This window comes from Trachurus japonicus, chromosome 1 (assembly GCF_045865225.1).
Source record: "Trachurus japonicus isolate A0001 chromosome 1, Traja_1.0".
NCBI lineage: Eukaryota > Metazoa > Chordata > Actinopteri > Carangiformes > Carangidae > Trachurus > Trachurus japonicus.
Window position 1 is genome coordinate 23,776,934 of NC_140907.1, and position 26,925 is coordinate 23,803,858.

Consider the following 26,925-nt stretch of genomic DNA (forward strand, 5'->3'; position numbering starts at 1 on the left):
TTTTTATTAGCATGTTGTGTTGTGTGCAGTGCATCGTATGTTGTTGGACAAAGTTCTCCAGGTAGACAATAAAATCAATAATTTGTATATTGCTAGTATTAATTCACCACTAGTTGTTGGATCTGTTGACAACAAGATAAATATACGATGACACAGACGAAGGTTTGACTGAAAACAAACTCTCCGTTCTTCACTCGCGCTGCACTGAAACCTGGTCCGACCTCGTCACGCTCTCGTCTTGTGTTTGAATCCCAGATCACCAGGGAGAACTACGGGATGACGGAAGTGAAGGAGCTGATCCCCGGAGGAGAGAACATCAGTGTGGACAAGCACAACAGGTGAGGCGGCCGCTCGGCTCCACACATCCAAACGTGACATTTCAACAAATTGGATTTTTTTTTTTTTTTAAATGAATCTAGCCTCCCATCACTCGATGTCCCATTTTTAAAAATCATCGCATTAGGAATTATTTTATTGCTTCACACTCTGTTCTCTCTGGAAGATAAACGGATGACAGTGAGATTTTCTTTCTTTTTTTTCCCTCAAAACAGCGAGATAATCATGTGTTCACACAGCTGGCAGATTGCGTCCCATTGTTCCAGAGTGAAGGTCATGTTTTGCGTTAAAAAAGATTTTGGTATTTGAAGCGTCGCTCCCTGTTTCTCCACCGTCCCCGCCCTGTTCCCTGAAGCTCGGCGTCCTTGTTCCAGTGGCGTTGATTACAGTGTTATGTGGAGGAGCTGTGGGGCGGGTGGTGGTGTCAACATGTCTGGCTGCCGCTGCCGAACAGATGGTGAAGAGCGGCAGTGACCCATGTTGTTCCTGCTAAATCCCCTCGGCACACAGATATAAAACTGTAATAACAGAAATAATGGTGAACTGTTTGTGCCTGTGGTGTCAAACATTATAACACAGAGATGTTTGTTAGACTCAAGGTTCCCGTCTCAGTATAATTCACTGTTACAGACTGAGGGACAGTGTTTGCAGGCGACTGTCATCTATACTTACGATATCTAAACTGTGTACTGCATCTGTCATGAGCTTAATGGAGCAGTTAAGGGCAGTGGTTATATTTATGCTGGTTTGTAATCAAAGGCTGAAGAACAATTTTGCTGTTTTCTTTTCCCTTCAGCTGAGTTTACATCTTTAAACTCAGTGGAGCAATATATTTAGAGGCGCATGCTTCCTTATTCTGATCCATGTTGAAACAGGATGTTGTGGTGAGAACTAAAAACAGTCAAAGACTTTTATTTGGGAGGAGTTTGTTGGGATTCTTCCAAAATCTGTAAAATGTTTTTATTGTTGTTGTTTGTTTTTTATGATGCGTTTGCATAGCAGGAAATACAGTTATTCTAAAATATGAGTGCACAAAGACACACTTACGCAGATACACAAATTCAAACAGTAACAGTCAAAGATGTAGGAAACGTAATGCTAACACAAGGACCTTAAAATAAAAAACACAAAATCTGTTAGACCAAATGAAAACAACAAATGGCAGAGACTAGTGCAAACTGAAAGAAAAATGACAAAATGAAAAGGAAAATATATAGACTGTGTATACTGTATTCAGTTATTTCTCGTTCTAAATGTGCAACATTACACTTGGGGGAGATGTAAATCAAGATGATCAATGATGAACAACAGTATATATGTTTGAATTTGAGCTCCTTTTTATCTGAATGAAAGAAAAGTCTCTCTGTTTCTATTGTGCGTTTGTGTCTGGTGTCAGTGCTGTTTGTGTCTCTTCTCTGCTCCTGTTTCTCCTGCTGCTCTCAGCAAGAGACCGGCCACCTGGACACATAATGCCTATTGCCTATACTAGGAACAATCAAGAGAGGAACGATTGATAGCATTTAAAATAAAGTACCAGGAATTCACCTCTATGAGAAGGTTTTGCACACTCCTCGAGTTCATGCACAAGCTTTCAATCTCTGTATCCTTTCACACTAGGAAAGGGTGTTAATACTGTGAAAGTGGCACTAATACATGTTAGGTATTAGAGTTTCATATCTCTCTAAATTCACACTGATGTTACACTGCACTTTTTTAATCCACACAGCACAATTATTTTATATAAATTTTGCCTAACTAGTACCATGCATTTACTGAGAAAATTTGATTTTTAATGACTGTCAATTGCTTTATTCATCTTTTTGTTTGCATTTCTCATACAAAATTGATTAAGTTATTTTTTGAATGGATGTTTCAAAATACTGTGGTTGTTTGTTATTAGAATTTAAAATAAACCCCTGTCTGTTCAAATGTAGTTCACCTGCGCTGCACGTGTCTGTAATAAGGGGCTCACAGGTGGATCTAGCAGGACTCTAGAGATTATCGATTTAATTTAATCTACCTAAGCGACTTCTGCAGTGAGACCCACAGAGATGTAAACAAAGTCAGATCAGGCTGAACAAAGAGGTTGTTGATGGAAAAAAAACAAAAAAAAAACAGCAACAACAACCAAAAAAAACATGCAACAGCTCAGAACCACAGCTGAAATCAAGTTAGTCCTCTCACACACACACACACACACACACACACACACACACACACACACACACACACACACACACACAGACACAATGAGGGAGGAAGAGAGTGTTTACGGTCACACCTTAAAGTCTGACTAAATTCTTTCCTCAAAAGCGGATTTGCAAGGATGCAGCTGCAGCACAGAGCACATTAATGACCTGAATGTTTACGTGTGTGTGTGTGTGTGTGTGTCTGTGTTTGTGTTTGTGTTGCAGGAAGGAGTTTGTGGAGGCCTACCTGCGCTACGTGTTCTCAGACTCGGTGAGCGAGCAATACTCGGCCTTCTCTGCTGGTTTCCTGAAGGTGTGCGGAGGGGAGATCCTGTCGCTGTTCCAGCCGTCCGAGCTGATGGCCATGGTCGTCGGCAACAACAACTACAACTGGGAGGAGATGGAGAAGGTTGGTGTGAGGCTTAAAAAACTTTGAACATGTTGTGTCTCTTATTTTCTGGTCTCATCCTGCAGACTAACCATTTCCTCCTTGGGGTTTTAATCTGCTTTTTTTTTTTTAACCCCAAAAAATTTGTGAACATATGCAAATCTCATAGCTGGACCGAACCATCAGGGAGTTCAAATTCTCATTTCCTAGTGACGCAAGTGTCTGCAAACCGATAGCTGTGGAGGTGACGATGATCACATTTGAGCGGACACAGCTGGAAGCCTGACTTTTACTTCATCGCCCTCTGGAAAGTTAGTCACGGCACAACACCCAGAAAAGGAGAATACGTTACGACACAGCGAAGAATAGAAACACATCATGACTCAACAAGCTGCTCAGACGTCCAGAGGTTTGAGCTAAACGCTGATGTTAGCGCTTATTATGCTTGTGAGGCTCTCGGGGATGACATCACAAACCAAAGCACTGGACTGAACTAAAATTCAGATGTCATGAGAAAGCGATGTGGTCACCAAACCAAAACTTCCACACAGTGGTTGACATATTCTTTAAAAACCTAAAATCATGATCATGATGATGAAAGTAGGAGAAACCACGGATGTCTGCAGCCAACCCAAGAGGATGATGTTGAGCTATTTCCCTGAGTGAGTGAAAACTATGACCTGTTGGTGGCACCAGAGGAAAAGTCTGTAAGGTTCATCCTGTGGGGATTATGAACGACTGTAGTAAATTTCGATAACAATTTCAGTTTCATAAAAGTTTCAAGCTTCATAAAAAACATGTGTAATCTGTTGCCTTTATGAAAAACATGACATTACTATGAAATTGGCCATTATATCTAGGCTATTTCTTGACATTACTACACAAATTACTTGTTATCTCTTGACATTATCACATAATTATCACGTAATAAGCGGCCTGTAAATTTAAGAATATGATTGGATTAATCAAGAATCAGAAAATCTGCACTAAAAAGGACAGTGTGAGACTATAACAACCAAACCAGTAGTTCCTGCTCAGATGCTGAAGAGGCACCAAAAAAACCCACAAAAAACACATCCAACATATTAGATAGTCTAGAACAGTTTCTATGGTATCAACCAGCTGACAGTCTGGTTAGTTTGTAGCTCAGGATGTGAACAGAGTGGTTGTTGGTGCTTATCTTCACATATTTTACTGGTGATATTAGCTCTTGTGTCCAATATACTCTGGTGCGCTTATTGCGAAGATGGATCATTGTGTAAGATGTTGCCAAAAGACAAACGTGAGAAATGTGTCAGATTTTCTTTTTAAATACACACAGATTCATGCTCATCCTTTTTCTCACTGGTGCAGTGAGGAAATCGTAAAACAGAGTAATGATTTTAATCGCCACATTTCTCTTTGTGTTTGTTTTTGCAGAATGCCGTTTACAAAGGAGAATACACTGCCACTCATCCAACAGTCAGATTGTTCTGGGAGGTTTTCCACGAGTTCCCTCTGGAAAAGAAGAAGCAGTTCTTATGTAAGGATTTAATTGCCTCGCTGCACAATCTGCACGACAGTTTAATTTTCAGGCTCTCGGGCCTCAGACGTCTAATAAACGCTGAAATAATGTGCAGGTTTGTTCCTGCAGGAGAATAAACTGTAATGGCAGCAGTGTAAATCTGCACACGTTCTGACTCCACTGAAAACCTGAATGTATCGACAATACTAAATCATGATTCGGGAGCTTTTCTTAAATATGTTGCTGCAACTGCGGAGTCAGTTAAGGTGAACAGTGTTAAAAAAGCAAAACAAAAAAAAGATGGAGGGGTGGGTGGGTGTGAGTGAAGAACACAGGACAGCTGCTGCAGGAGGACAGGACGAGTGATCCAGGAAAGATTTACCGAAGCTGATTCCTACATTTTCACTTCATAGTTTCCATGAGAGAAGGGAGGAACCAAATCCTTTCAATGAGATCTGCTGTTGTTAGGCTGAAGTTGGTGCATACCGCAAGTTTTGCAATAAAAAAATGTTGATTAGGTCTGATGTCCGGGCTGCATCTCATCTCAACTCAAACTTTATTTATTTAACTTTAAAGGGATAGTTCAACATTTTGGCAAATTGGCCCATTGTCATAATCCCTATAGTCATAGCAGTAGGTTCGTTACCTTTAATTGTTGGTGCAAGCTATTTTTAGAACGGCGGAGCAGAGCCGCGAGCTGCTCAGAGCTACGCTACGGAGGCTAATGGGATTTCTTGGTTTCCCTCATCAAACTCATCAAATACACAATCCAACAACTCCAAAACGCTCTGGTGGACAAGTTGTGACCTGCACATTCACCACGCTATGAGGTAATAACTGCCCCTGACAGGAACGCACATCAGCGGTTTTGCATGAATAACGTTGTGTTATTATCTCATAGCGTGGTGAATGGGCAGGTCACAACTTGTCCACGAGAGCGTTTTGGAGTTGTTGGATTGTGTATTTGATGAGTTGGATGAGGGAAACCAAGAAATCCCATGAGCCTCCGTAGCGTAGCTCTGAGCAGCTCACGGCTCTGCTCCGCCGTTCTAAAACCAGCTTGCACCGACAATTAAAGGTAACAAACCTACTGCTATGACTATAGGGATTGTGTCAATGGGCCAATTTGCCAAAAATGTTGAATTATCCCTTTAAAAACAACAAAAGTTGACCAAAGTGCTGTACAGATCAATAGAACATACAATTATTAAAATACCTTTCAATACATAAATAAAGTGCAATAGAATACAAATTATAAATAAACAATAATAAAGACAGATGCGTCAATTCAACCGAATGCCAGAGAGAAAAAGTCTATCTACTGTTTTTTGTGCAGAAACGACCTTTGACGATCGATGGAAATTCAGAGGGTTTGGAGTTTATAGACATTTTCACTGTGCTTCAAGTCGTTGATTTTGACATTTTCGTGTGTATGTGCGTGTGTGTGTGTGTGCGTGTGTGTGTGTCTGCAGTGTTCCTGACAGGAAGCGACCGCATCCCCATCCACGGCATGGAGAGCCTGCGCATCATCATCCAGTCGACCACGGCCGAGGAGGATTACCTGCCGGTGGCCCACACCTGCTACAACCTGCTGGACATGCCCCGCTACCAGACCAAAGAGATCCTGCGCCGCCGCCTCACTCAGGCCGTGGAGCAGTACGAGGGCTTCAGCCTGGTCTGAGGAGGAGGGGGTGGGGGGCTGTGGGGGCTGTGGGGGCAGAGGGAGGGAGAGGGGGGAGATCTGCAACAGTTTTAACGCACTTTAACAGCAATACACGGTGTCGGTGTCAAAACAGTGTAAGGACGATGGACTGTCTGTGTGACATGGGAGCGTCACTCTCTTTACATGCGCTTACATGCATCTTGAATCTGAAAGGTCTATCTACTGTATGTAAATGCAACTATTATCTTAATTTGTTTGTTTTTTTGGGGGGAAGAGAGCAAAGTTTCTCAACCTTTCAGAGCCGTTTTGAAAGAGCCGGATATTTGTTTAAAATATAAAGTATTTTTAAAAAACACAAATGTACACCACAATTGTGGATCATTAAAATGTGACAAAGTAAAGGCCAGAGAAGGTTGAGAAACTCTGTTTGCTTTGGTTAATATTATTATTACTATTACTATTACTATTATAATTTTTCAAATCTGTGTATTTTGTATTCTACACATTAAATTATATTTTTCAGCTTTAAAGAATTATGTTATCACATTGAGACAATTCAGTATATCTGCTTTTTGTTCCTATTAATTTATTAAATAGAGTGGTTATTTTTTGACAGAATAAATATGTGTGTATATATCTGTGTGTAAATAGCACTTTGAATATAATATTCAGCCCTGATTTTACGAGGAAGCGCTCAACAAGCTGATCCTTTTAAAATCTGGACACCAGCATGTCCTCTCTGCCTGATTAAAAAAAAAAGGGACAAATGAAAAGAGAGAGAGCGGCAGGCGGAGGGGTGCAGGGTGAAACACAGTGAATATTATTTGCAATCCCTTGTTCCTTTTGAGCTGTGACCACAGAGCAGCTGACTTTGTCTTGAACCTGCATTCAACAGTGTTGCCTTCTACAACAAAACCTACTATATGGACATGAGAAAAGCTGACTTTTTAAGGTTTATTTTCTGTGGATGTTGTCTGTGTGCATGTCGTTGAGTGAAAGCAAAAAAAAAAAAAAAGAAAAAGAAAGAAAGAAAAACCCTGATTGTCACTGAGACGTTTGACATGGTGTGAAATGTGCTCATTTGCTTCGTGGTGGAGAGTTAGAGCTCGATCCGTCCCCAATGCTGCATTCACTGACTGTCCGACTTTACCTAAACGTGTCCTTCGACAGCAGACGCCCTGGTATCTGTATCTGTCAACTGTCGTTACGTATTTGTCGTGGTCCGTCAGGTGAAGCTAGATGCAGTGCTTACCATTTGTTAAATTAGCCGAACCGATTCTATGAGTTGTGAACGGTTTTCCCTGCTCGACCGCAGTTTAAGCGACAACAACTGAACGCAGCATGAGGATACAACTGGCTTTGCACAAGACACATGACAGAGATTGGATATGGATAAACCGCTATATTGGCTCCGTCCAACAGTTACAAAACCACTAAGCATTAAGCATCAATGGTGCATTAATGTATCAGTGATAATATAATATAATACAATCTAAAAGAGCAACAGGCAGAGGGGCTGTGCTCTGCAGTGAGCACTTTCACTTCTGTTTTCCCGCTTTACAGAGTTTTACTGGAGTAACATGTGATAGAGAAGTCACAGTGTGGTATCAGTACATGTATTAAAGTAAAAACATGTGAATACTTCCTATACCACTGTTAGATATCATCATACTAATACATGTTCAGGTCACAGAAACTTGGTGACAGAAAATTTGTAACTTCCTGTCGTGTTTCTTAGTTGCTTATGTCGGGTATCACTTAGCAAATCTTCCCTGTGAAAATACAAAATACTTAACACTTTATTTTAAGGGGTCCTTGTTCCTGTGTATCTACCTAATTAATTACAGTGTAATTACCTATGTAACCGTATGTAATAACATGTACTTACATTGTAAATACATAGTGTATTTTGGTGTACTTACAGGTCCTTGTTACACTTGTAATAAGAAATGCTTGTGCAAAGAGAGAGGCCACTTTGGCATTTCTTATTACAAGTGTAACAAGGACCTGTAAGTACACCAAAATACACTATGTATTTACAATGTAAGTACATGTTATTACATACGGTTACATAGGTAATTACACTGTAATTAATTAGGTAGATACACAGGAACAAGGACCCCTTAAAATAAAGTGTTACCTTATAATTTTTCCTTTTTTTTATACAAGTTAAACAAATAATATACAACATATTAATGCCAGGTGGATTTTGTTGCCTCTGGACGGAGCCGTGCTAACTGTTCTCAGTCTTTCCACTAGGCTAGGCTAAACTAATCTAAACTAATCTTAGTTAACCAGCGACTCCCTGACAGCAGTACTGTCAATCAAATGTTTGACTAATTCTTCAATTCTTCAAACAGCAAGTGAGCACATTTCCCCAAATTGTCATTTAAAAACTAAACATATAAACATTAATAATCGTAATTAGCTGTTTCTAAAGTTACAGGTGATTAAATTGTGACATTTGTGGCAGGATGACACAATAAGTGCATACTAGTTAAGAGTGTGGGCAGATCAACTTTTAAATATATTCAATATAATATAGTAAACTGACAAACTTGTATCTGTCATCTCGCCCTAATACTGTATTTACTCCTACAGTCGAACCTCTTAATCCAAATGATGTTTAATTAGGTCGTGCAAGTGTGTGAAATGTTCTTGCATATATCTATATTTTTTATATATTTCATACATGACAGTGGTGTCAACGTGACTTCAGACAGTGAAATGACTTGATGTGTCCTGACTAACAGGTCGCACGCCGACACATCCATTTAGCAATAACAACCCGATACAGCCCAGTAATGTAGTGACGACTCTGGGTCTTTTCCTCTAAAGGTCTTAAACTCTGGACTCTTCTGAGACATTTTTCTTAGAGCAGTTCCTCTTATTGCTTAGCTCTGTACTGCATGTACACACATGTTTGACATACTCAGTCAGTATTTGTCTAATTAAAGCTGATTTCTCCTGCAGAGTTTAATCCTATGCAACTGTTTGTGCAGCCCTTTGACTTTTTTGCACCTTTTAATGTGCTATATATAAAAAAAAAAAATGTCATTTTTGCATATTTGTCCAGAATCTACACAAAGCTCTCTGTTCCAGCCAACTTTTTAAATAAACAATACAAGTGTCAAAACCTGATTGAATTATTGGGCTAAGATGTGCTTTATACAGTAAACGGAGACAGGAAGTTCATACGTTTTCTCAACGTCTGACTCTTTGTGTTTGTGTTGCATGATATTCTTCAGCAGATGAATTTTTCAGGTTGTCGAGAAACTGAGATAGTTTGCTCTTGACCTATTTTTTTTAAAGGCCAGCATGTCTCTTGAGGACAGAGTCTGTTTTGAATATTTTTTTTTTTTAGGAGCTGATTTCGGAAATGCAAATTGGTGCCAAGGCTGCACGTCTGCAGCTGAATGTGCATCCATGACGAGACCTTCTCTGACATTTTCTAAATAATTTGTAGTTTAATAAAAAACCTGCTGAAGCTGCAGGGTGAAAACACTTTTTTTTTTTGGCACGAACACGCTGTTGGACATTGTCCAGGCTGCAGATACGTTGCATAACACCATCATTGCTTCACCTCTCTTCTGCACAAACATTCGTTAAATTTTGCTGATTTGTCAACTCTTGTTGTTGCAATAAGATGGCGCTCAAGTTTGATGCTCCACACGTCTCTGAAACGCCTTAAATAGCACTTAGTTCAGCCAAATTTAATGCAAATTTGGACTCAGTTTTCAGGTCATTATTTGAATGACTTCTACTTTCTCCCTTTTTTTTTATGAATGACATTAGTTTCTGCAACTTAATTTTCCCTGAATACAGGCAACATTAATCTCTCCCGTCACTGCTTTTTCCCCCTGATTCTCAACCTCTAAACAATATGAAACTGAAACGCTTATTTGCAGATTTTAAAGCTGATTAAATGTTTGAATAATTTTTTAAGCAAGTATGCTCATCAAGAAAATAATTGACTGATTAATCAATGAAGCTCACACATAAAAGGAACGACGCACAGCCCACACAAATTCAGTAAAAATATGATTTCATTCATAATATATACAAAATACAAATACAATTTATGTACTAAAATGTACACACTCAAAATTCATTAAGCCTCGCCAGTGTTTACATTCAGTAAAAACGAAATTCACACTGATAAATCATCCATTTTGGAGAAAGAAAGGGGAAAAGTACTCGCTCACAGAAATGTAAACATACACAGTGATCCATATTTACAACAAGAGAACAAAACAAGCTCTGGAGAGGACGAGAAAGAAAACACGGGCCGCTGGGAAAACTGGGGCGCTCAGCGACCATCTCTGTCCTCCAGTCGTCTCACGTGGCCTTGTCAATTCTGATCAGTGTGAGCACAAACATGCCAGTGATTTCAAGACGAGAAATAGCTTATTTAACATGAAGTAAATGGGGGGGGGGAGCACGTCAATGCATCAAATACACAGTCAAATGCTTAGGTAAGTACCAGTGATCACATAAAATAAGCTGTTGTGTTGAATATAATGATCATTTTGGTTCATAGTGTGTACTCTGAGTCCCTGTCTTTGGGTTTTTATTAAAACTAGAAACCACTTGTTTTAGTGAGCAAATAACTCTTTTTAACTTCTAGAGAAGCAACATAAGATTATTTCAGACATTACACGATGGTCAGAACTGAAACAGAAAAAGCTATTGGTTTAGTAAATACTGTTCAGCTGATTGAAGTTATACAAATAGTAACATCTCCCTTACAAAAATACACAGAAATCTTGATCACAAAATCCTTCTTTAAAAATAGCAGTAATTTCATCTCTATTATTTTACTTACAAAGGGTTTTTTTGTTTGTTTTTCTTTTAAGACTTCTACAATAAAGCGTGAGAAAAATAACTTTTCTGCTCTGATAAAAACGTCCAAAAGAATAGAAATAAATTATTAGCAGTACAGGTGTGATTCAGGTTATTTTGTGTGTGTGTGTGTCCTGCTTGAAGTCTGGAGAAACGTTCCTCTTGTGAAGGTTGAGGTTTGGTCGGAGTTAAAACTCCTCAGGTGAAGCAGGTGTGGCTTTGAATCGGTTGTGGGTCCGCTGTCGACTAACAGGCCGTTGCCCCGAGTCAGAAACATGAGCAGCACAGATGGCGAACGAGAAGGGAAGTCGGGGTGAGGTTGTGTCTGACTGTGTCTCCAGAAACTAAGCGACCGGTCCTTTTTATAGTCTTTTTTATTCTATTTTTTCTTTTTCCTCAGATGAACTTCGTCGAGTCTCTTTTGCTGATGAGGACTTCCAGCAGCCGCAGTTTGGCTTTAATGTGCTTGTATTCGTTGTACTCCACTGCCAACGGGGAGCGGTCCTCCTTCTGCACATTTCTATGGGAACAAGACGTGGGTGGAAGACAACAAACATTAAGAAACCGAGAAAAGGCGCAGCTGTGGAAAAGCCATTATGCATGATTCTGCCCCTGTTACATAATCTGAACAAATTCTTCCTTTTCTTTTTTTTTTTTACCTTCCGTTTTGTCTAAAGAACTGGTCCTCAAACTCTTTCAGGTTTTTTCGGATTCTCTTCTTCTCCTCCCTGGTCTCTTGAAGCTGCTCCACGAGTTCCTGTCTGCGAGAGCCAAAGCAGAAGTATTTCATTATCTCACATTCAAAGTTTTTAAACGTGTTTTTTTTCTCTATTTAAATAATATTTTGTACAAAACAGTAGAGCTGCAACAATTAATCGAACAAAAATCGATTATTAAAGTAATCGTCAACTATTTTGATAATCAAATAATCGGTTTGAGTAGTAGTAGTTTTTTAAGAAAAAAAGTCAATATTCTCTGATTTCAGCTTCTTAAATGTGAATATTTCTGGTTTCTTTGTTCCTTTATGACAATAAACTGAGTATCTCTTTGGTTTGTGGACAAAACAAGACATTTGAGGATGTCATCTTGTGGTTTGGGAAACACTGATTGACATTTTTCAACATATTTTAACATTTTATTGGCCAAACAACTAATCGATTAATCGATAATGAAAATAATCGTTAGTTGCAGCCCTGCAAAACAGTACATATCTTAGTTTTTTTTAAATATATTTCTGCACATAGTAAATCCTTTATATTTGTATTCCTTACTTCTTTACGTATCCTCTACTCTTTGTTACTGTTACAAGTTAATTTCCCACATGTGGGATCAATAAAAAGTCTCATGTCTCATGTGTTGCAACAACTTACATGGTGGCGGAGTGAAGGTTGGACAGCCTCATGTCCGTCGTGTTTTTAGAAGGTGAGAGTTCGTCCACTGGTGAAATGAAACCGTCCATTTCCTCGTCCATGTGGTCCAGGAAGCTGAGCACGCTGAGGTCGGGCCGGACGGTCACGGTGAACTGAGTCTTTGAGTCTCCGTCGTCCTCGGAGCCGTCCTCTTCCTCCTGCAGAGGGGAGGGGGGTGGAGGGGGGGGGGGGCATAGAGAGGTCAAACAGCGGCCAAGGCTGAGGCTGAAAGCGCCACATCGTGCAGCGAGCGTTGTTAACGGAGATAAACCCGGCCTCCAGGCTCAAACACTGCAGTGCATGAGGGGGTCGTGCAGTGTTAGTCATCATCAGTGGGTATAAATCATCACGGTGCAGCGGCAAAATGCACTTCGATGCTTCTTGGTTGTGATTCATCTGTGGATGTGTGTGTGGACTTGGAGAGCAGCGTGCAGCGTCCACCAGAGGACACACTGTCCACCACAGAACCAGCTCTCCGCTTCTGAAAGTCCTGAACCAGATAAACAACCCTCAGGACACGGAGGGAGGAACAGAGATTCACTTCTACTGGGACCTGATTCCCATCGAGCATCGTTCAGTTTCACTGCAACTTGGGTCTTATTTTTGTTGTTTGGACCAACAACACCAACATAAACTGAAGCACTAAATACAAGAGGATGTGTACGTAATATAAAAATGGATGAACTTTGGGCGGCACATTTCAACCGTTTGTGCTTGCACTTTTTTATAGCTGGTGGCTTCTTTGTCATTCGACCAGTGAATCTGCTCCATCTTTTTTCTGTACGTTGGTATATTTACTTATATTTACTAAGTTAGAATTTAGATTTTCTAACTTAGTAAATATAAGTAAATATTAAATATTATGTTAAATTTCTCTGGCTGCTGATCTGGCAGCTGCACATAAACTCACTGCAACACAAAGCCAAAGTTCATACTTTGCTGTTACAGTTTGGGTCTGAATTATAAACTAGTAGTCAAAATCATCATTATTAATATCATAAGTTATATAATTTGTGCTTATCTAAAACTGATCATCTGATCTTATGGCAACTATTTTTTGCCGCTTTGGTTTTCAGTCGTACCACATCTCAGCATTTCTGAAGGTACACACAATGTTGTTATTATTATTATTATTATTATTATTAAAAATGATAAAATAAGACCCAAGTTCACTGTCCTTCACAACAGAACTTTTCCTACTTCTACATTAGCGTCAAAATCACATGATTCACACATCACGTCCAGGCAGCTACTGATTCAACACGTCTACGGATACTGGTGGGAGGAAACAGGCAAACTGCCCCAATCAACAGGCAGCAATCAGGCTCATTAGGGGGGTGGATGGTAGTAAATAAGGGGGTGGGTTGGGGTTTGAGGGTATTAAGGGGGGGGGGGCGGGGCGAGGGGGAGTGGAGGGGCGCTGGCGACTGATTATTGAAGCAGCAGCAGCTCTTCACCTTGATATCATCGAAGAAGAGCGCGGTTTCGCCCTCGATAATGGGCTGAAGGAGGGGGCCTCGGCGCTTGCTGGAGGGAGAGCCCTGTGGTGACGGTTCAGAAGGAGGAGGAGGAGTTAACCACGCTGACTGGCGCTCGCTCTGGTGTTTACAGCGAGAAAACGCCACACACTTTCTACCACTGAGCCCTGGATGTTTCTCCTTTCATTTTCTATTCGTCCATTTGTCCAGGTTCAAATTACAATAACGTTAAAAAGGTTTCTAACGAGCGCGAGTGTTCAACTCAGGACTGAAGAGTAGGAAAAAACAGGAAGGAAAATATATTACATATTGTGTATTCCTCTATAGATTTTGTTCAGTAGCCATTTCTGAGTTTTGGAGAATAAACTCGAGGATTATGTGACTTGATCTCTTGCAGACAATAAAATGGCTGCACCTTGACTTCTATTGTACAGAATAATCTATGGCAGAGTTCCCAATTGACATGATGGGGATTAGAGGAAGTGTGTTATATAATGGATATACCGCAAATACATAATGCAGATCATATCTTACATAATAAAATGGTTATTAAACAGTTAAGTAAATGAATAAAAGGGAAAAGAAAACGTATAAACCACTCTTGTAGGAAGAATTATTTCGATTAAAATAATGTTTTTCTCTTTCTGATCTTCAATTCAGACCAAATTAATCCTCAAACCAAAGGAGACTTGACCACTTTAACGGTTCCTGACCCTCTCCCGTCTCGCACTCGTCACGCCGTCATCTGCTGTGAACTGTCCTGTCTGCCACCTATGAGCTACTTTACGACCAGAGGATCCACTGAGCCGCTAAAGCCGAGCTTAAAGCCTGGAGAGAAGGATAACACGTCTGTGGCACGGCTGCCACCGGTTCACCAGCGCGTGTTGGCACTAAAAGCCACCACGAGCTGGGATTAAGCGTCTCTGCAGACGTATGGACGGTGCGGCGATGGTTCTCTGCTCGCTCGTCAGGAGAGCGGCAGGACAACACAGGCAGCTGCGGGAGGAGGAAAAAAATTAAAAAGGGAGGTTTGGATACTTACGATGACAGGGATGGTGGAGGCTCTGCACAGGATCTGCTTGACCAGGCGATATCTGTCATACAGGGGCTTCATTATTTGCCTCTCGCCTTTGGTAACCTACGGCAACAGAAAACAGAGAGAAAACAGACACCTTGTTAGCTCAGTATTAGTTTCTTTCTGTCGTCCCTGTGGACTCACTTCCCCGCAGCTGCACTAACATAAAATTAAAACGACAGCTAACCCAGATCGGCCGACGGCGACGACGACGACAGCTCTGCAGCCGTTACTCACAGCGTGAAGGTCATTAAACACAAACCACCGGGGCAACGCAGCGTGACGAGGGAGGGGGGAGGGGGGGGGGCGACAGAAAGGTCAACCGCTCTCCCTGATATACAACAATACTATCCGGGATTAGACCGCACAATTATTGCAATTGGATTCAAACGCTGAGCGTGTCGGTCGGGGTTCTGCTCTGGGACACGATAAAGCTGTAAACGAGATTTCCTCCTCGTGGGTCGGCGCCGCTGGCAGCAGATCAGACATATGGAGGGCGCCGTGCCGTATGTATGGATGTATCTGAGGTGGAGGTGGAGGATGACTTACCGGTCGGCCGTGGATGCTCTCGTAGTAGAGCAGAGCTTTCTGCAGGGCCACTTTCTCCGCGCCGATCTGCTCCCGTGTCATATCCTGTCAGCGGGGGGAGGACAGGAAGTTGAGTCAACACACTAGTTCACTCTCTGTTACAACACATGTTATTCCTTGTTTGGTTTCACAAAGTCAAACTGACGCTGCCTGCTTATCCTACATGCAGCATCAGTTTGCTACAAAGCTCCTAGTCAGCTATATGCAGTATCGTGGACACATGTCTGTACCTTGATGTCCTCGGGGCGGTTCACCTCCTCCCTCTTCTCCTGCAGCTTCTTTGAAATGGTCTCCAGCGTGCTCTCCACCGGCGGCTTGGGCACTTTCTCCTGCTGAGGTTTCTTCTCCAGCTGAGAGCCGAAGCTCTTGGGCAGCGTGTTGCTGCGCTGACGGGTCAGCGGAGGCAGGTCCTCTTCAGACTTCAGCAGCTTGTGCTCTGGAGAGGAAGGAAAACTACACGTGAGCTTTGATTGACTCACTGATTTGTATCATGAGAAATGTGTGTTTTTCGTGTCTACCTTACCTTTGAGATCTTTACGAAGCTTAGCCAGTTCGTTTGACCACCTCATCACCTCTGGGTTTGCAACTTTATCGCTGTGGGAAGGCTGCATGGAAAGAAAAAACAATAAATCAGATGACAATAGGACTTATAACTTATTCCTGTTTCAAATCTCCTCGGGTAGTAAATAACTGTGTTCATAGTTTGGAAATTTTTTGGACTTTGATTTATTGAGGTAGGGCTTTATTCTAATGTCTCTCCTGATGATAAATGAACAGGTCGTCTCTACTCACCCTGTATTTCCTCTCCTCCTCAAACCTCTCCTCGTATCTGTGGATCTTTTTCTTTAGGACATGAATCCTCTTTGTGAGCTGAGCTGTCGTCAACTCCTCTTTCTCGTTGTCACAGGAGCCGAGAGAGGAGCTCCTCCTGCGGCTGGAGAGATAAACGATGTTGTTATTATCGCTGTTATAGCTCCCCTCCTCCTCCCGCCGCCTCTACGTAAACAAAAACCACGCTGCGTCTTCCTACCTGACAAATGAGTGTGCATTTGGCGGCGAGGGAGGCACTTCAGTGTCGTCCAGGTACTGCTGGCACTGTCCGTAGGCGTAGAAGCGAGGGGACAGCATGGGGTCGCTGTCCTCCTCCAGCAGCTGGCGGATCAGTCGTCCCCCGGCGTGAGGGGACAGTCGAGCCTCCTCGCGGTCCATGCTCTCCCTCTGCAGAGACGAGTACGCCGGGACGGGCTCTGGGTGACACACACACAAAAAAACACACACACGCGCCTTGTGTTACAAATGTGAAACTTTCCTCATTCTGCCGTCAAACAGCAGATGCGCACACACACACAGAGCAAAGCAAACAGACAGACAGGTTAGTCAGGGCGTCTTGTTTGCAGCATGTGCTGCATGCCGGTCGGTCGACAACAACACGTCGCTCCTCTTGGTCTTGTGACAGCACAATCACCTTTTCCCTCCAAAAACATCTCAACAGAAGAAAGATACAAAACAATCTGCTGCAGAGCTGAACCGACTTTAAATGCTGAATAAAAATCTACTTTAAACACATTTAAATCTTCCATCAAATCTACTTGGAGTTAGATTTTCTTTAACCGAACTTACAAATAACTTAACATTTCAGAACTGACTAAATAAATTGGAATAGAGCTGGAATAGTTTTTTTTTGATTAATCTGCAGATTATTGTCCCAAATACTTTTTTGTGTCTAATCTCATGTTGATTCTCTGCCAGTCAACAAATTGATTCATTAGATTTGCTCGATCTAAATATGAAAAGAGAAATCTGTTAATCAACAAATGGAGCGCAAAAAAAGATAGGTCAAAACTTTGCGCTTGTTTTCGGCCCCAATTCTCTCTGGTGCTGTAAAAGCCGCTGGACATGATGAACATGACATGATGAAGCTGCTTTAAAAAAACAAAAAACAAAACAAAAACAAACTCCTCCTCTGGGGCTCCACAGTCACAGATGTTGTCCTGAAAATGTGGGTGAGACACACCCACCCTCCCTTTCTCTGCTCATCCCCTGGTTACGGCCTCCGCTCTGGCAATAATTACATCTGGTGGAAATAGTCATGGAGATATACCCCTGACGATTCCCGTGCTATTAATAAAGCCCCGGCTCTCTGCGGGATAATGTCAGGGCGCGACCCCTGTTGAGAGGTACAGTTGACGGGGTTTGTGTTTTAGTTTCCACTCTGCGCGGTGAGTTATAAACCTGATGTGTCTGTTCCAGCACGTGCGCGCGAGAGAGAGAGGATAGTTCACTGTTGGGAAAACTCTATAGACGCTGCCAATGCATGACACACGCAGCAGGAGAAATCATTTATATTTCACGGAAAAAGGAGAGACCTGTAATTTATATACTGGGGAGTAGCTACACGGGGAGAGAAAGGAGGGAGTGAAAACAAGCTCAGGAGGAAACCCACCGTCAGTGTAAACACTCGCGGTGTCAGAAAGCAGCCGTGAAAATATGCACACCCACGCTAAAACTGCACATGCATATTTTTCTTAGCCGGGGCGACTTGGGGCGTTGCGAGAAGCGACTTAGCTCAAATTCCAGCTTCAGAGTCCCGGGGGTCCTCCTGTGCTCCGAAGGTACGTGCAGTTTATCAAGTAGTAGGCTACCTCCCTGGCATGTTGGAGCTCGCTCACAAACAGCAGGTGAAACTCTCAATCACACTGAATAATGTCCCTGCGTCGAGGTCCATTATCTTGCCCCACAGAGAGGAGGGCAGTACGACTCCGTGGCATTTTGAAATTAATCCTTTAAATCAACTGCTCGCTGATGGTTCAGGATTAACTAGACTAATGAAACAAAAAAAAACACAGCAGTTTGCCTTTTCACTAAAGGTTGTTCTCACTGTGTGTGTGTGTGTGTGTGTGTGTGTGTGTGTGGAGACTCTCAGCCACAATGTTCCCGATCGTTCAAGCATGTTGCCATGCAGAGGAAAAGGTCATTCAGACAGCCTTTTCTTTCTTCCTCTCTCTCTCTCTCTGACATGTTATTTGCGGCAAAGCGAGTCAGCACTGACAGTCAATGTAAAACAACACTTACCATCACAACTTGGATGGAAAATGCTTTTGAAATCAAGGAAAGGGGTGTTAAAGAACGGAGAATCTAAGAAGAAAGGGGGGGGAGAAGAGAAGGAGAAGAAGAACAAAATGAGGGGGATGTAAAAGAAACAGAAGTAAAAGCAAAGGAGCAGCACGCCTCCTTTCCTAGAGCAACAACACATGTGGTTCATCATCTTTCCTAATCCACTCATGAGAGCTAGGAGCTTCAGATATGTGTCTCTTCCTCTTCAAATGTCCGCTAATGTCTTTCCAACATCCCTGGCGGGCAGACGGGGGCGAGGGCAGAGCAGCAGCACCAGATATCGGGTCACCATGACAGGCGTTGGCACAGAGTGTACTGGGACAAAGGTCTCACACGGCCGCTGCCTAATGCCCTCATCCCTCTTCTCTGCAAACCCATTTGTACAGTCTGACGCGTTCTGTACAGTATGAACACATCCCCAAACCGCACTTACAACCAGTGTGCTGCTTTGTTAACCCGCTGATTCAGCCTCGGCTCGTTTTTGCCAGCACATAAATCCGCCTTTGGCTTCCTTCGCCGAGGGATAAACGTGCCAACTTTTAAAGAAAGGAACCTTACAAGTTCAACTTTGCTTGATACATTAAGACCAATTCGAAAGTTCGTGCCGTGGCAAAGCCCTGATCGTCCTCATGCATGAAAGGCACAGAGAGGAGATGGTGCACGTCTGAATGGCCTGTCACAGCCAATGATGCAGGCTCCCTGTGGTGTCCTCGCTGCCGTGGACTCAGTTATGTATTCAGGACAAAGTGTACAGAGACGAGGTCGAGGAAAAGCTTTAAAGCCACGAGTGCAAAAAAGTGATCTAATATAAAATGTCTGAAACAGCCCCCTTGGTTTGTAATTTCCCTGAGCAAACAGTCTATACCTTGTTCAATGCAAATTACATTTTAACTACAAGCAAACACAATGAGACCTGACCTGACACAGATAAAACAACCCACACCTTGATGCAGATTAAAGTAACAGTTTGTTAGTTTAGAGGCAGGGCTTCGAGCATGCAGCAAACGTTGCACAGCAACAACAACCTCTCATGGACATGTTTTTTTTTATTATGTATCATATTTGGCCACTAGAGAGCTCCACAAAACACACTATTGCCTGTGAATGCTCCAAATAATGAGGCTGGTTGAAGTTGAGAGATTTATTGCATGGAACAATTTTTGCTCCGGCTGCCAGATCAAACAGGAAACGGCAGCGGTGGTGGTGGAGAAAGTGAAGACCAAAGTTTTTTTGCGCTGCAAAGATGTCAGTGCACGCTGCAACATGCCCTGAAACTGTCTTTTACTGTAGCAGTGAACCTGTTGGTTACCATTCCTGTACAGTTCAGCAAAATGCATAGCTCCAATTGCTCTGTTGGAAAACAGAAGAGAAAAAAAAAAACCTCCACCCACCTCCACTGTGTTGCAATATCCTAACAAAACAATCACAGTCTGGGTGCATGGCGACTGTGCATGATTTCCTTTCTGCACAAAAAGCCAACAGTGCGCACACACACAAACAAACACACTGATAACAAACTCTAAAGACGTCTGACAGCAACGCAGAGTTGGAGCAGATGTATGAATAATGCAACACTGGTGGCTATTTCTGCAAACTCTGCATTAGTGATGACACTTGATGAGCCAGCATCAATAAATTAAATGGCCCTACTTTCATTAGCTGCATTTAAATTTGATCCCGTGCAAAGCTGCCATCGAATGCACATGCACCGATATCACGGTCACGATTCCTGGGGCGACAGAGCCAACACGAGGAGGGGCACAGAAAAATTTAACACCGCTTTTTAGATGGAGCACGAGTCTGAAATGTTCAACCTGGCTCAGTAACCTCATGCCGAGTCTCTACAGCTGGTTGGCTGCTACACTGTTATCACCATTCGACCTCCCCTTTAATGATTGATTTTGACTGGGAATTACAGCAGCAGCTGAGTCTGGAAGCAATCCGCACACATAAATCTCCAAGTAAGTGATACATCCTGGTTAAAAAAAACCCCACTGTTTATTTACACTTTAAACAAAACCGCAGGAGGAGATCTAAACTTAGCTGCACCTTCATACTGTATTTCCTCTTTTGTGAGAGGAATAAAAGCCTCAAGGATCCCATGTGGTGTCTGCAGCGCTGCCTTATCTTATTGCCACCCGAGCAAACAAGCATGTCTCTAGTGAGCGTTTCTCCTCCAGATATAGGTGGCTAGAGAACTTAAGAGGATCTTTTACTATTAAATCCTGCAGGAGAGACAGAAGCAGACGCATCAGGAGGAGGAGGAGGAGGAGGAGGAGGAGGAGGAAGAGGGGCAGCAGAAGGTGTGCAGCTGCTACCCAAACACCCATGTGCAGAGCTGGGTGGAGGACAGTGAGTGGATTGTCTGAGCATGTGTGTTGTTTGTGTAAAGAGGTGTGTGCGCTCCAGATAGATCGGATCTATTTAGAGTCAAAGTGCTGCATGTAAGAAGCAACTTAAAGCATGAAAAACAACAACAACAACAACAACATTAAGATGGCCCCCAGCCTCACCTCCCCAGTTGTTTTCCTCGGTCAGTGCTGTCAGGTCCAGGCGGGGAACATCCTCGCAGCTCGTCTTCTCGCAGTCCTGATCCGAGCCTCGCGACTCCCCGCCGCTGACCCTCCCCATGTCACAAGTGACGGGCGACTCCTGGATCTTCATCCTCAGCGTCTGAACAACCATGAGAGAAAAGCAAAGAGAGAACCTCAACCACGATGACCAGCAGCCCCTGTGAACACACTCTTTAAGTTGAGCCGCACACTCCCTCGGCCTGGCCCTGCCCTAACGGAGGGGGCTGCTCCCGGCTCGCCATTGGCTGCCTCGGCCGGCCAAAACATCCGCCCATCTGTCTGTGGCTGTGTGTAGAGAGAGCAGGAGTGGATTGGCTCCACCTACTGGAATCCCTCACCCCCTCCCTCCCACTCTCTGTCTCTCCCTCCCTCCACTCCCCTCCCTCTTTTTTTTCTTCTTTCTCCTCTCCCTACAGTAGCCCTTGTTGCTTTCTCTCTCTCGCCTGACATGTATATATTCCCCACCCGAGTGCCGCTCTGGACTTGTTTGTTCCACAGGAGAAAGAAAGAGTAGAAGGGAGGGGAGGGGAGGGGGTGGCGGGGTGTTATCGGGGGGGGGCAGAGAGAGGGGGAGGGAGGTGAAAAACAGCCAGACTGTGAGCCAGCACACGTAGGCTGACTGGGGGATTTTTTTTTTCTCTCCCTATTTACAGACAACTCATGAAATACTACATGAAAACCTCCTCATCCAGCACCTCATCACTACCTCCATCATCCACCAGCTCTTCCTCTCTCTCTCTCTCTCCTTCTCTTAAACTTTGTTTTCTAACAGCCCCCACTTCGCTTATCCACAATCAAAGCTGTGTAATCAAATTCTAGGATAATGTAAATAGTTTAGGGGAGGCCACATACTCTCACTGATCATGCACTCAGAACGTGTCCATGGATCACTTAGCGCTAAGCCCGTGGGGTCCCGTTTCCTCTGTCTGGGCGTGGGACCGGTTTATTTTTAGGGGGAAAATACAGATCAAGACACACTCTGCTAGTAAGACTCATAAATGCCACAGATGGCTTACAGGAAGGCGTTCGGCTGAATCCGGTTACAGCAGCGAGCAAACCTTGATTTGTGTTTTTTTTAACTCATGATACCGACTTCTTGTTGTTGGCAGGTTTATGTAAATGAGTCTCAGGTGTTTGTGCGCTTGTTCTGCTGCGGCGTCGGAGGCCAAAAACAAGGGGGGGAGTTATCAAACCTCCTCAGCTGTTACACGGGAAATAACTCTGATGTGATCTCAATCACGGAGGCAACAAAGTGGCATTAGTGGCCCAGAGAGAACATGCCGACTGTGAGCCACTAATAGCTGAAATTTCCCCCCTAAGTAGCACTTACCGTCACTGTTTTCTAGTCAAGACCCCCCCTCCCTCGCGAATAAGTACATAATGCTCCAGCTCTTTCAAAGCCCATTCACACAGATCCACACACACATGTAACCATTTAAAACTACAGGAATGATACTATGATTGGTTGCATCAGCCTCTAAGTGAAAAGCAAGAACAACTGGTACAGGGTTCCTTCCCACACATTTGAAATTTCCAAATTCCTTACTTTTTCCAGACCCTAATTTCCAGATTTCTCTGTAAAAAATGTCAAATACTTTGTGACATTTGAGTAAACAGATGTGCACCATGTAAATAAATTATGCAATGAATCACTTGTTTTCATTATTCTGAATGTGCATGCCATTATGTAACCAAATAATTTCCAGGAGATTGTAGCTATAGGTACAATAGCGCGTACAAAATAATTAACCCAAATAACTTCAGATAAGACCAAACCCAGATAAGTATTAAGATAAATACATTTCCATACAATAGTTTCCATTTTCCATACTTTTCCAGACCTGGAAATGTATAAAATCAAATTCCATACTTTTCCATACTTGCGTAGGAACCCTGCATAAAGTAAGAAGCAATTTGTAAATCAAGAAAGTGATAAGTGTTCAGATTAACAGATATTTAAACCATTAACATGAACATTTTTCATTTGTTTTGTTAATTACTGTGCTTCCTGCGCCATTTTATTCCGTGATGGTAATGATGCAATTAAAATACAGACTCATTAGGCCTAACACATGAGTCTACTGGGTGAATGTTATGTAACGTTGCGAGTCTCAGGGGTAAAAGATGCTGAAAGAGGAGCAACTGAACAACATCTATACCAGGTAATAGACCCTTCAGGGATGGAAAACGTTTCCTCATCAAGGCTGCACTTTTGCTGTCGAAGTCTTTCATACGCAGATGAGTCGTTATAAGCGCCTTTGACTGTGTCCTGACTTTTACCTCACATGCACAAACACGTCCTGAGAGGATGCGTGTGGGACATGTGTCAGGCGTCATAGGACATAGAACGGACAATGTGACGCTGGGTTCAAGATGCTGCTCTGAACAGAAGCGCGGTGGATTAACAGCAGCACAGATGTTGCAGCTCGCCGTGGTCCAGCTGTGGTCGAATGTAGGTCCACGCGCTACACAGTGTTCCCAGGAACATCGTCCACTGTGCTCACTCTAACACACTTGAGCCACGATTACATCATCGTTAGAGGTCCAGCTGGTGCAAAGGGATGGGTGAGATAGAGCTAGTGTGTGTGTGTGTGTGTGTGTGTGTGTGTGTGAGGGGATGTGGGGATGCATTAGACAATAATTAAGCTGTGTTTTTTGTTTTAGTTGGGGAGGGGGGGGGGATTACATACACAGTGTACAAACAAACACATGGTGGAATTTAAGGGCATTTTGCTGAGATGGCACACAGACAAGCACAAAACCTTGGACACACACACACACACACACACACACACAGACGCACGCACGCACACACACACACACACACTATGTGGAGGATTTGGCTCGACATAAGCTTCCTGTCTGATAGCTTTGTTTTCCTTTCGCTCTCTCACACCATTTCTGTGCAGTAGAGCTCTACACACCTCATTTCAACACACACACGCGCACGTGCACATGTGCGTGCACAGAAGACCAACAAACATGTCAATACACTGGCAGTTTCTACAGAAAATGGAGACAAACATTGTGTTTGCTCCAGTCACACAAAAGTCTATATTTCTCTGTCTCTGAGAAACATGCAGAGTCACTTATCATCCGTAGATTTCATGTGCTGCAAACATTTCTGCTACATGTGACATATCGCTGTTGCAGTCACCTTCACTTGTTTGCATTGGCTGCAGCTCTCTAACTAACTATCAGTTTTCTTCAGTTGAAGGTGCAGTACAACAGGCTCTGAGGGAGCAGATGTGTATGTAAGCTACAACCATTACACTAACATTAGAGTTTCTGTGTTTATGAACCAAGACTGTCAAGTTCAGCTACAACTTTCATTATTATCTTTTTACCTGCAGTTTTTTTTCTTTTGCAAATATTTGGTTAATCATTCTGTCGATAAAAGGAGAGGACACAGTGAAAAATGTGTGCGGGTCCAAGGTAATGTCTTATTTTGTAAGCAAAATAAATATAAAACATTTATCAGTGATATTTTTCTGTTCTGCTTATTGTGCAGTAGATAAGTCATACTGCATGTATCAATATTTGAAACATCAGCTGCAGGGGATGAGGTCACCATACAGACAGATCAGATCATTAATTAATCCAGCTAACTGCTGCTCAGAGGAAGACAAAGGAGGCCTGATGGTAACAATCGTGTCTGTGTGATTGCTCATGTTGTACCCCGGGCGCTGATGACCGGCTGAGAGCCTGCTGCACCAGCCTCCTCTCAGAGCGGCGCCACGCCGGCTCCAGATGGCGGCTCAGTGGCACAGTGTGTTGGTGGCGGAGCTGCGGCCTGAGCTGCTAACATCCATCTGGACTGCTTCAACACAGATTCACCATATTGGTTTAGTGCTACATGATTCTGTTCAGTGGAGCAGGCCCAGATTAAAAGAGGAGATGAGCAGATGGAGAAGGTAACTTGTTTCCTCCTGCTTACACACACACACACACAAACACAATTTAGTCCAAATCAAAAGTGCAGCGTTTTCACAGTAACTGCACTACAACACAACTGTATGTTTGTGTTTTGCTGGGAAGATCCCTTTTCTCCAGAATGCTAAAATCTCCCTTTGTCAAGAGTGAAGCTGTATATTTCTGTGAAACTGCACAGGAGTTTCTGTTCAGCAAAAGCAGTAATGTGGTAGAGTTACAAAACACACTGGTCAAAACCAACATCAGTGGTTAGAGCTCTTCCAAGAGCCTGCTCTTTCTTTGTGCCACTTACTTGTCTCTTACAAAAATGTATTGAAATGTATATTTTGAATGCTTCCTTATCTATTTTATATCTTGTCTAAATGTGTTTTTGTGTCTTATTTGAAGCCTTTTCCACCACCTTGCTGGTGAATGTTTCCCCACCAATACACCTGGCCGGCTTACCTACTCCTCTTACTGGGGCTCACTATACTTATACGAATGAACATGAACTCATATTACATGCTGACTTAGAGTAAGAATAAGCAAAGAAAAGCATAAATCTGAGCAAACATTTGATGAATTTAGTACTTGGCAGTTTTTGTCACATTGCAGTGAGTGAAGAGGGTCGATATTCAGCTTTTTCCTTTCTTTCACATCCACTTTCCGACAGTCTAAGAGTATTTTTCTGTGTTGACACACGCATGACAGATTTAAAAATATTAAAAGAAATGGGAAGGAGTGAATTAAAACAAAAATAGAAACTCATAGGATAGGAACTGTTAACTTGAACTGACCTGTGGAGGAGAGGGGAGGTCATCTTTCCTTGAAATGTCATTCCTGAAATATTAAAATAGTTGTGTCACTTCAGTGAATAATTACGAACCGATTCACACCAACTTCTGTCAAACCAAACACAAAAGGTTTATCTTACTGCACATACATATACTGTATATCTCCTTCTGTATGTCTTTATCAGCTTAAGTGTATGTTATAAACATCTCACTATGCCAGACATCCGCAGATAACAACGCAAAGAAAGCATACAGCAGCTTATCAATGTAAAAACAAATGACTCCTAACAACTTGTGTTGTTATATAGTATATATACTGTATAAGTACTGTATGCAGAAAATTACATTTTTGAAAGTTCCTGTAAGGGGTAAAGTTATGATTTTGCAGAGCTTACCCTTTCTGAAATGTATCCATGTGGTTTTCTCCAGATCTTTCAGCAACACATTCCTTCACCTGGGGGAAAGACGTGCACATTTAGAAAGATTTTTGATGTAACTTTTTCTTGTTAAATCCAAATGAGACAAACTGTATTGTATTAGCATATCAAAGGGAAACCGCAGAAAGCTTATGAATCTTTTAACCTTTCTCGTAATTGGAGTTTTTTTTGGAACTTTGTTGACCGTGTGATGGAATTTGTAATAATCTTCACTTGTATATCCCTTTTCAAAGGCAACACGAAACAAAAAGTAAAAGCAAATGTACATATTATAAAAAAATACAAAATGAGCAGCAGTCATTGAAATACAGCACATCATCATACCTAAAAAATCAAAATACAATAAACCCCCTAAAAAACTGGAGGTCAGCGTCACCAATATCATACAGCTTTAGTCTATAAATTAGCGTGTTAGCATGCTAACACTTGCCAATTTCTATTAAACACAGAGACAAGATGAGGCTAATATAATATCAATAGTATTGCATATTGCATTAAGATATTGGACAAAATGAAACGTTACAATTCCTCTTGTGCGGAATATTAATTTCCGTACCAGGTTTCATGACTCTTCATTATGTTTCAGTCAACAGACATTCACATCGTTGCTGGCGAGGCTAATA

At 42.5% G+C, this 26,925-nt stretch overlaps 2 protein-coding genes across 10 annotated transcripts in view; one reads left to right on the plus strand and one right to left on the minus strand.

Moving 5' to 3' along the window:
• herc3 (HECT and RLD domain containing E3 ubiquitin protein ligase 3) overlaps positions 1 to 6,378 on the plus strand; it is a 28,759-nt gene extending 22,381 nt beyond the window's left edge. The window contains exons 22-26 of one of the 2 annotated variants that reach the window (XM_085781278.1): positions 256 to 338; positions 2,751 to 2,934; positions 4,333 to 4,435; positions 5,890 to 6,125; positions 6,166 to 6,342. In XM_085781278.1, coding sequence (XP_085637404.1) covers positions 256 to 338; positions 2,751 to 2,934; positions 4,333 to 4,435; positions 5,890 to 6,098 — 579 coding nt within the window. In that variant the 3' untranslated portion in view covers positions 6,099 to 6,125; positions 6,166 to 6,342. The other variant, XM_085781268.1, reaches the window with a different exon arrangement.
• Positions 6,379 to 10,108: 3,730 nt separating this feature from the next.
• fam13a (family with sequence similarity 13 member A) overlaps positions 10,109 to 26,925 on the minus strand; it is a 54,506-nt gene continuing 37,689 nt past the window's right edge. For 2 of the 8 annotated variants that reach the window (XM_085781300.1, XM_085781290.1), the window contains exons 13-26: positions 26,261 to 26,319; positions 25,869 to 25,911; positions 21,100 to 21,259; positions 18,545 to 18,607; positions 16,503 to 16,719; positions 16,265 to 16,406; positions 15,996 to 16,077; positions 15,703 to 15,908; positions 15,434 to 15,517; positions 14,852 to 14,947; positions 13,789 to 13,872; positions 12,293 to 12,489; positions 11,582 to 11,683; positions 10,109 to 11,442 (exon numbers count right to left, since the gene is read on the minus strand). In XM_085781300.1, the coding sequence (XP_085637426.1) occupies positions 11,319 to 11,442; positions 11,582 to 11,683; positions 12,293 to 12,489; positions 13,789 to 13,872; positions 14,852 to 14,947; positions 15,434 to 15,517; positions 15,703 to 15,908; positions 15,996 to 16,077; positions 16,265 to 16,406; positions 16,503 to 16,719; positions 18,545 to 18,607; positions 21,100 to 21,259; positions 25,869 to 25,911; positions 26,261 to 26,319 (1,659 nt within the window). In that variant the 3' untranslated portion in view covers positions 10,109 to 11,318. The remainder of the gene's footprint in view (positions 11,443 to 11,581; positions 11,684 to 12,292; positions 12,490 to 13,788; positions 13,873 to 14,851; positions 14,948 to 15,433; positions 15,518 to 15,702; positions 15,909 to 15,995; positions 16,078 to 16,264; positions 16,407 to 16,502; positions 16,720 to 18,544; positions 18,608 to 21,099; positions 21,260 to 25,868; positions 25,912 to 26,260; positions 26,320 to 26,925) is intronic. The other 6 variants (XM_085781319.1, XM_085781309.1, XM_085781336.1 and 3 more) reach the window with 3 other exon arrangements.